The sequence below is a fragment of the Rhagoletis zephyria genome, unplaced genomic scaffold, assembly GCF_001687245.7.
Source record: "Rhagoletis zephyria isolate East Lansing unplaced genomic scaffold, Rhagoletis_zephyria_1.1 Rzeph_scaffold_10926, whole genome shotgun sequence".
NCBI classification, from domain to species: domain Eukaryota; kingdom Metazoa; phylum Arthropoda; class Insecta; order Diptera; family Tephritidae; genus Rhagoletis; species Rhagoletis zephyria.
Window position 1 is genome coordinate 1 of NW_016168003.1, and position 9,933 is coordinate 9,933.

Consider the following 9,933-nt stretch of genomic DNA (forward strand, 5'->3'; position numbering starts at 1 on the left):
AAGGTAATACAACTACTTATTTATTGCCGCAGTAGTGGTTTATAACTTAAATATAACATAAATTATCTCCAACTGTAGTTCATCATATGACATATGAAGCCGTGAGGCGAAGGAAAATAAAAGGGTGCTGCTATCACCTGTTAAATACGCCTTGCCCGTTGCTGTTTAATTTCTACATTTTGAATTGATGTAGAAATTTCTAAATGAATAGCTGGTTGGGGAGTTCTACTCTATGTGATTATTTAAAATGTATTTTATTTATTTTCTTACTCGTACTCACATATGTATGTCTAAGGTAATACAACTACTTATTTATTGCCGCAGTAGTGGTTTATAACTTAAATATAACATAAATTATCTCCAACTGTAGTTCATCTATTTCTCCGCCATTGAAATAGTTGTTTCAAGATCATTTTTCAGCTCATCCACTGGAATTGGTGTTTTCAATGGTAGCTCTTCCATTTCGACGGATAAGCGTTTCCCAAGAAAACGTCTTATGAATGGCGAGTAAAGATGTGGATTAAATTTCTCCTCCTCATCGCGACGCCAAATATAGCTGAGCGGAATGGCTAATAACCAAACGAGTAGAACTCCAATTACCTTATACCAATAAAAGGATATCTCATAAATGGAAAATTCTCGATTGCTACCAAAAGCGGTCGTGACTTTGGGCTCTTCGATATGCTGAGGGAGCATTTGTAGTGCAAGGTCGTTCGTGGTGGAACTGGAGAGAATAAAAATAAGATATTCAAATTAATAAAAAATTGGTACTACCCATAGTACATACATATGTATGTATGTATTACGTAGAAGATAACTTTTTCAAATTAATTGTAGAATTCCGTAGATTAATGGCTATCGACCAGTTTAGAAGAAATAGCCCGGGACTATCTATATGTTTATAATATGAAATATCTGAGGATCGGTTTATATCCATGTATGTACATATAACTACAACCACATGAGGGGCTTGGACGTACTTACGTCTGACCAAATGACGTAAAAGGAGCGAAGATTTTCATATGATTTATGCAGAGAAATGTGAGGTTAAAATAAGCGACGACCTGATCTAAGAAAGTACTTCCAAAAAGAACGATGTTCGGAATCAATTGAGCATTATTTTTTTTGCAGCTGCTTAGATTTCACTTGTGATATCGGTGACTTTTGATCATAAGATACCCGATGCACCATCCAGTTTATTTAAACTCGAGCCTAGATATATTCCGAAGAGATGGGCGCGATTTCAAGGTATTTTTAGACTAGATCAGCTGATTTCGCGAGCGCTAAGTTGGGGCTCGTGCCACTTCGCTAATTATCCATTCTACTTTGCTTAATGTAAAAGATGTCTACGCGATAACGATCGAAAGTTGAGCACCATATCGGAGTGTTTGTTACACTCTCTGATCTTTACTCCACATATACACATACTTCTTTTCATAAATATACTAAACTTACATAGATTCCATCACCACTTGTAGATTGTGTGCCGCACATCCCTCAATACTGCTGGATAATGGCTTATATTGCACGGCACCTTCTTTGGCACGCATTTGACCAATTATAATGATCCAAAACATGCCTACTACACTGAATATAATCGAAGCCACCGCCACCTTTGACATTGGAAAAGCATACGATTAAATAAGATTCGCATTCGATAAAGTGCCATTTACACGTAGCAACAACTCACCTTGCCATTGGTGCGTGGCACCAGCATACCCAACAGAAAAACGCCTACCACAGATCCGGTGTTGATGCCAGTGCTGGTTATGACCAGTTGCATGATTGAGTCGAAATGTTCCACCACCGCGCCGCCCGCCACACAATAGCAACCCATTGCCACAATAATTAACTTCATTATAAAATTGGCGCGCGCCTCTGTGTGGTACTCCTTCATGCGCGGACGGATATAATCGAAATAAACTACACCAGCCATGGAATTCAGCATGGCAGACATGGAGCTGAGCGCGGCGCTAAAGACGCAGGAAATGAAGAGGCCGGGCATGCCCATTAGGTGACCCATGATGTCCTGCACAAAGAATGGCACCATTTTATCCGGCTTGTTGACCAGCTAATGAAAGAGAAGAGGAGCAAGCTAGAGGTCAAACGAATATATGTATATGTACATTAGGGTGGTCCTCAAATGTAGAAAACGAATGTTTACATCAGATTACCTCAGCCTCAATCCCTACGTCCATGCTACTATAGTCGATGATATCACATATAAATTTTGGCCCCGATGGGGGTCGGTTTAGGCGTGGCGCACAGGGGTCAGGGGTCAAAAATTCAGATTGCCCTATGAATCCGCCTTAACCGACTCCAATCGGAACTAAAATTTATATGTGATATCCTAGACTTTAGTAGTATCGATTTTGGGAATTGAATGAAAAAAAAAAAATTTAATTTTTGAGTCCTTAGAGGTAGCTGGTCTTTGACCCCTTTGCANATCCTAGACTTTAGTAGTATCGATTTTGGGAATTGAATGAAAAAAAAAAATTTAATTTTTGAGTCCTTAGAGGTAGCTGGTCTTTGACCCCTTTGCAACACGCCTTAAAAGATCTCCAATCGGGACCAAAATTTATATGTGATATCTTCGACTACGGTAGTATCGGTTTTGGGTATGAGTTGGCAAAAAAATAATTTTAATTTTTTGAGTCTCAATAGAGGAGTCTGAATTTTGGCCCCTGTGCGATACGACTTAACCGTCANACCCATTGCCACAATAATTAACTTCATTATAAAATTGGCGCGCGCCTCTGTGTGGTACTCCTTCATGCGCGGACGGATATAATCGAAATAAACTACACCAGCCATGGAATTTAGCGTGGCAGACATGGAGCTGAGCGCGGCGCTAAAGACGCAGGAAATGAAGAGGCCGGGCATGCCCATTAGGTGACCCAGGATGTCCTGCACAAAGAATGGCACCATTTTATCCGGCTTGTTGACCAGCTAATGAAAGAGAAGAGGAGCAAGCTAGAGGTCAAACGAATATATGTATATGTACATTAGGGCGGTCCTCAAATGTAGAAAACGAATGTTTACATCAGATTACCTCAGCCTCAATCCCTACGTCCATGCTACTATAGTCGATGATATCACATATAAATTTTGGCCCCGATGGGGGTCGGTTTAGGCGTGGCGCACAGGGGTCAGGGGTCAAAAATTCAGATTACCCTATGAATCCGCCTTAACCGACTCCAATCGGAACTAAAATTTATATGTGATATCCTAGACTTTAGTAGTATCGATTTTGGGAATTGAATGAAAAAAAAAAAATTTAATTTTTGAGTCCTTAGAGGTAGCTGGTCTTTGACCCCTTTGCAACACGCCTTAAACAACTCCAATCGGGACCAAAATTTATATGTGATATCTTCGACTACGGTAGTATCGGTTTTGGGTATGAGTTGGCAAAAAAATTAATTTTAATTTTTTGAGTCTCTATAGAGGAGTCTGAATTTTGGCCCCTGTGCGATACGACTTAACCGTCTCCAATCGCGACCAAAATTTGTATGTGATATCTGTGACCGTGGTATTACCGATTGAAGGGGTGAGACTGAAAAAAAATCGTTCATTTGATTTTAAGAACCACCCTAATGTACGTATATAGTTGCATGAAGGATAGGAGTGAAGAAAAGTATNAAAATTTGTATGTGATATCTGTGACCGTGGTATTACCGATTGAAGGGGTGAGACTGAAAAAAATCGTTCATTTGATTTTAAGAACCACCCTAATGTACGTATATAGTTGCATGAAGGATAGGAGTGAAGAAAAGTACTATACATACGCCTGCTTTGATTGGGTCACAGTCATGGTAGTAAGCGTACATCACAATGCCGATGAAACAGTTCCAGCCCATCACAAGAATAAAGCCAATGCCAGCTATCCAAAGTGCTCTACATGTAAATGATGGGACATTTAAGAATTGCCAATTTTTATTCCTCGTACTTCGAAACCTTTTGGTTCTTACCTTTGTGCATGCTTCAAAGATGGCAAGGAGACGATTCGCTGGACGCAACTCTGATTAAGGCCAATATGACCGGTCCACATCATGGTGCCGCATATGAATGAATTCCAGAATGTGATGCGTACGCGTGGATCCAAAGAGAGGCTGTGGAAAGGTGAGAAATAGAGTATAAAAATACTGGATGCACCAGAGTTCTAAGGGCACAATAGACCCAAGGTCGCAGTGAACATCCTCTATCAAACCTATCATATTAGGCCTCCGCAAACTGATGCGGAATCCTATTCATATCAACGCTTTCATCTTCGTCTAGTTGTTTACCTTTATTGAGTATGCTCTTTCATATTTCTCATTTGCCTACTTTGATACTTACTTTACATCCATGCGTCCACCTTCTGAGGCATATTCAAAAACTTTGGTCAGTCCTCCGGTTTTAAAGGTGCCCAAAATGCCCACTAACACCACAGATGAGAGCATAATGCCGCCTTGTAGCACATCAGTCCATACAACGGCTTTAATGCCACCCTAAAAGTAACGATTAAATGTAAGGCAGGAAATTGGCAAAGCATTATTTTGAAGATCGGCAGCATTAACAGTTACTTACTAGCGTTGTGTAAAAAACACATATCGAGCACACAACTGCATTGACAACATGAATATTAATTCCAGTCACTATAAAGGAACAAAAAATTTTAACTTAAANAGCTGTCGGGTTTCTTAAATCGACTCTGGTTGCAATTGCATTCCGATTGAGAATACCATTTTTTTCAGANTGGAATTAACTAAATTAATTATATCAACAATTATTTACTTCCTTTTTTCATAAAAAAATCGCTCGTGTTTATAAATTTTTAAATTTAACGAACTAATTTATTCAAATTATTGTAGACAAAAATGCAACCATGCGCCACAACCACATGTTTTCGTGTTTGCAAATTCTTGCTGGCAAAATTTTTTCCAGCAAGAATTTGCAACTTCTCTCCAAGAGAACTGTCACTTTGCTCTCACAATTTTTGAGTGTTGGATAATTGTTTGGTCTGCACGAACGCGATTTGGGCAAAAATCGTGATAATTCGTGCAAATTCGTACAAATTTTTTGCTCGACGAACAAACCTATTATTTTGAAGATCGGCAGCATTAACAGTTACTTACTAGCGTTGTGTAAAAAACACATATCGAGCACACAACTGCATTGACAACATGAATATTAATTCCAGTCACTATAAAGGAACAAAAAATTTTAACTTAAAAAAAGCAAGAAAGATACACAAGATACGGTGGCGAGAACGTAAATAGGGAAGAGGCATTTTATCAAGTTTTGGTCTTTTTTTGTTAAATAAAACTTGTATTAGTTTACTATCTAAAAAACATGTAAATCAAAAGTTCGAACTTTGTAACAAATTTCCATAAAAATTTAAAACTTTATATTCCGATTTTTTAGAGCTTTTTTGTAGTATACAGTTTTAGAATTTACAATTTATATTTTCGCCACTGTACATCCATACTAATTATATACATATATGCATTTGTCGGTCCATGTGAAATCGACCAATGGTTGGCATCGACCATTTTTGATTTCGATGAATTTAAGTCAGAACTTTTATTTTATCATATAACGACGTTTTGCAAAAAAAAAACAAAAGTTTTTTTTTCGTAAGGTCAAAATTTCACAACTCCCCGGATTTTGTAAGTTTATTTTTTAAATATTTCAAAGACTATTATAAATACAACAATGGTTTTAAAAGTGATATTTGGGACTATATGTATCAATATATATTAAAAAAAAAAACCTATATAATTTTTTGGCTAATCTTTTTTATACAATACCTCTTACTGATCTTAAAAGATCAAGGTGGTATTTTACGTTATAAAAAAAAATATAAATTAAAAATAAATCAGAATTATATGAAAATTGTTTAGCAAAACTAAATTTGTTCAAAGTTAAAAAATTGCTATCTTAAAAAAAAACATCTTCTTGAAAATTTCAGCATCTTTTAGGATCAGTTGGAGGTATTGTATAAAAAGATTGTTCCAAAAATGTTTGAGTTTTTGCTTTTTCGATTTTTTCAATTTCAAAATTCTAAAATTTTTTATTTTTAGATNTCAGCATCTTTTAGGATCAGTTGGAGGTATTGTATAAAAAGATTGTTCCAAAAATGTTTGAGTTTTTGCTTTTTCGATTTTTTCAATTTCAAAATTCTAAAATTTTTTATTTTTAGATTTTTTTTTTGATTTTTTATAGCACTAAATATCCCGAAAGTTGTAAAATTTAGAATTTGGTATTACTTTCGAAAACCAAAAACCAACCATTGACCGATTTGACATATACCCATACATAAAGATGTAGGTGGAAATGCATAAAAAACTAAACATTTTCTAAGCACCTTGCGCGAAAGCCATTGATGGAATGAAAATAACGACGGGCAGCAGGAGGAAGGCATTCAAAATGAATGTACAGGTGACTAGCTGTCGAGTGAGTTTGTTGTAACGCTTCTCTAAATACTGTAAAAATATATACATACATATAAATATTAGCAGAAAAAATAGTGTTTAAAATGATGACAATATGCCAGGAGTAAGACAATATACTAGGGGTATTCTCTGAGTCTTGCAAAGCCCTTGCATGGTGCACAGATTGCACAGTAAAAACCGGTTTTCGTATGGGACAGCAATCCCATATCCCGTGCAATCCGTGCACCGTGCAAGGGCTTTGCAAGACTCAGAGAGTACCCATACTATGTATTTATGTATGGATAGATTTCAGGATAGGACAGGTTACGTAGAAGGTATTTCAAAATGGAAAAAATTTAAAAATAAATTGGGTAAATAGTAAAAAAATGGGTATACCGATCCTAGGCGCAAGCGAACCTAATATGCGCACAGCTTCCATTGACTCATTCCTATTTTGTACCAAGGGCAATAACTGTTCCGAGTTTGGTAGAAATTGATAAACCGGTTATCGGTTTATATGTATATACCCATCTACTTAAATAGTCTTAAGTAGGCGGTACCCATGATTAAATAATAAAAAGTTTGCTCAGAAAACAATTTCCCCGCTCCCTATTGACAAAATCGGCTCCCTCAACGAGGCACTGTGTTTGGGCGGTACCACGCCCGTTTTCCAGAAAATTATGATTTACTGCAAAAACATCGATTTTCAGTGAAAGAGCTTCGGTAGTTACTAATTTATCGCAGTTTTCGTATATCTGTAAATTACCGTTATATGGGGGATGGGCGCGGTATCTTATTTTATGTAAAAATTCATCGCATTCCAACTTCCAACAATTTGCATTCGGTTTTTGCGGGAAATACCGCTATATGGAAGTTATGCGTGGTTACCACCTAATTCAATACCATTTCGTTTTTTGCTCGAGTTATTGTGTATAAGGATCGACTTCTCTCTTTATTCTGACAGTAAGCAGTTATCTGCCAATGGCCGCCTTGGCATCAGGGGCTTGATTGGCTTTGTCCTTACTGAATTACTGAATGCTTCTTGAAATGAGACAATGATTTTTGGAAGGGTTTTAACGCTGCGTTGGGAGTGCGGGCGTGGCGGAAGTTTGTGCAGAGATGGCCGTTTTCACTTTGGTGGTAGTACCAGTAAGGTCTGCCATCCAAATAAACCTGCATCAATCTGAGGTGGGTAGTTATCTTATATATCAACGGCTAACCCTGCTGCTTGAGAAACCCAACATAGCAGCGATTCAGGAACTCCGGGTGTTTAAATATCATGGACTGGATTACCTATGTGAACTCAATATTCTATTTGATAAAATCGCGGTCAGACGGAGGACTTGTGATTTTACAGGACATTTTACAGTGATAAAACTTTTGAAAATCTGTTTAAGGCCTTGCCTGCTGCGAGGTTGAGCTTAAGGGCAAGAATGTGTAGAAATAGTTTGCGGTTGCTTTTCCGTATTTTCCATGTGACTCTATGTTGCCACCACCTCCGCGGAAGGGGGCTGGTCTTGTGGTTTATGGTGGAAAACGGAGAGGAACAGCAGCAAGTGCGATGAAAGAGAGAATCAGCTTTTCGAGTAAATCTCTCCTTGTGGGAATAACACTGTCAAAGCGGGCCCTTAACCCATCCTTATTTATTTTTGATGGTAGAAATCGATTGATCTTACTATATTTTAAACTGGATGGACAAACGAAAACTTGGCATGAATAACCAATGTAATTTCCTATATAAAGGAGATAGGAAAAGAAAAAGGAAGAATAAGTTTCAAACATTACCTCGTAGCAGTTGGATATATTATTCTCGTAGAATACTGGCGTTATAACGTAGCATATTAATGGCGCCACCACAAACATGGAAAACACAAGAAAAATTTGATTGATGCCAAATGCATAGTTCTCGGCTGGAACTGATGTTATGGATAAGGCAGACAGTTGACTGCAAAAAGAGAAAATACAAAAGAGAGTAAAAATTTTTTCAACATGTGCACACAGTTCAAAGTAAGATTAACGTTTTAACTACAAGCTGGTAAAATTTGTATAGTTCATTTCCACCAAGCTTTAACTGCAGTTTATGCATATTTTAAAAATGAGATTACAACTCGAACGGGGTAATTGCGCTAATAATAAGTAAAATTAAATTAAGACAAAAGAGCAAAAGTAAGAAATTAATTGGAACTTATCTGAGCACTTAACTGCAGTCAAGCTCTTGGTGGAAATGGGCTATTACCTAGAACCTGTGCTGGATCTCTGGCAAAGTCTAAAATATGTACATTATTAAGTACGCCTTAGTAACCTGAATTGTCCTATAAAATATAAAATTTTTTAAACAATAACGTTTTCCATGATCTTAAAGAAATGCATAGCTCTCAAACATACCTTTCAATGAGGATACACATCCAAAAATTGGGTCATAAATAAACTAATTATGAAAAAAGAGTTTGATGTTTTGTAGCCAGTGGCTAGGGTGATCTTTTTTTGTATGGATCTTATATACATTTCAATTAATATCACAAGTTTACAGCCAATGAAGTTCACGAAAAATTGGCTACGCACCGCTTTTTAAAAATAGTTATTTACAAATATTTCCTTTCTGTCATTCTTTTTTCATCACATCGACAAATTACGGTTTTTTATTAAACAAAAGGTCAATCGTCAAGGTAGTTAATACCTGAATGATCCGTCAAACGAAGTGTTATGTGTATAAAATTAAAAGTTATTAAATTCACTACCTTATACCCTACTTTTTTTTAAAGTATATGTTCTCGAGGTATTGGGTCAAAAATTGGTTTTTGTAAGAACTGAAAATTTTCCAATTCCTTCGAAAACAGGAATTCGCCCCATATAATTAGTAGAAAAAAAATTTAACGATTTCACAAGTGAATTGTGTTAACTAAAGTAAGATATGAAATGTTTTATTTGAAAATTTGTCTTTGTCTTTATATTTGTTTTAATGATCCACTTTATTTTAATCTTAACTTTTATTTTTTTCCCATCTTAACCTTGACCTTAATCTCAATCTCAATCTTAATCTTAATCCCAATCGTAATTTTAATTATATCTTCATCTTAATCTCAATCTTAATTTCAATTTCAATCTCAATCTTAACTTTTATCTTAATATTAATCTTAATCTTAATCCCAATCTTCATCTCAATCCAAAATTCAAGCTCAATCTTAATCTTAATCTCAATCTTAATATAAATTTTAATTTTAACCTCAATCTTAATCTTGATCTTAAACTTATTCTTAATCTTAAATGTAATATTAATAGAATCTTAATATTTTCCCGAAATATTTTCGCGCAAGTGGAAAACCCGCAACTTTTTTGGTGATTCACCCTAATGTACATTAGACTGCGTCACCAAAAAAAGTGGCGGGCGGTTTTTCCGCCGGGATTACAAAACTTGTTATATTTGAAGACGTCCACCAAAATATTTCGGAATAATATTAAGATTTACATGAGCTGGACCGATTTGAAAAATAGTTTCTTGAATAACTTTTTGAAAAAAAAA

The 9,933-nt window shown here is 36.1% G+C and overlaps 1 protein-coding gene across 2 annotated transcripts in view; it reads right to left on the reverse strand.

Moving 5' to 3' along the window:
- Positions 1-371: 371 nt before the first annotated feature.
- The window catches only part of LOC108376767 (sodium-coupled monocarboxylate transporter 1-like), a 10,836-nt gene continuing 1,274 nt past the window's right edge, over positions 372-9,933 (reverse strand). Inside the window, exons 2-11 of one of the 2 annotated variants that reach the window (XM_017633009.1) lie at positions 8,199-8,358; positions 6,347-6,464; positions 5,115-5,182; positions 4,336-4,487; positions 3,969-4,109; positions 3,786-3,894; positions 1,691-2,071; positions 1,456-1,613; positions 981-986; positions 372-724 (exon numbers count right to left, since the gene is read on the reverse strand). In XM_017633009.1, coding sequence (XP_017488498.1) covers positions 376-724; positions 981-986; positions 1,456-1,613; positions 1,691-2,071; positions 3,786-3,894; positions 3,969-4,109; positions 4,336-4,487; positions 5,115-5,182; positions 6,347-6,464; positions 8,199-8,358 — 1,642 coding nt within the window. In that variant the 3' untranslated portion in view covers positions 372-375. The remainder of the gene's footprint in view (positions 725-980; positions 987-1,455; positions 1,614-1,690; positions 2,072-3,785; positions 3,895-3,968; positions 4,110-4,335; positions 4,488-5,114; positions 5,183-6,346; positions 6,465-8,198; positions 8,359-9,933) is intronic. The other variant, XM_017633008.1, reaches the window with a different exon arrangement.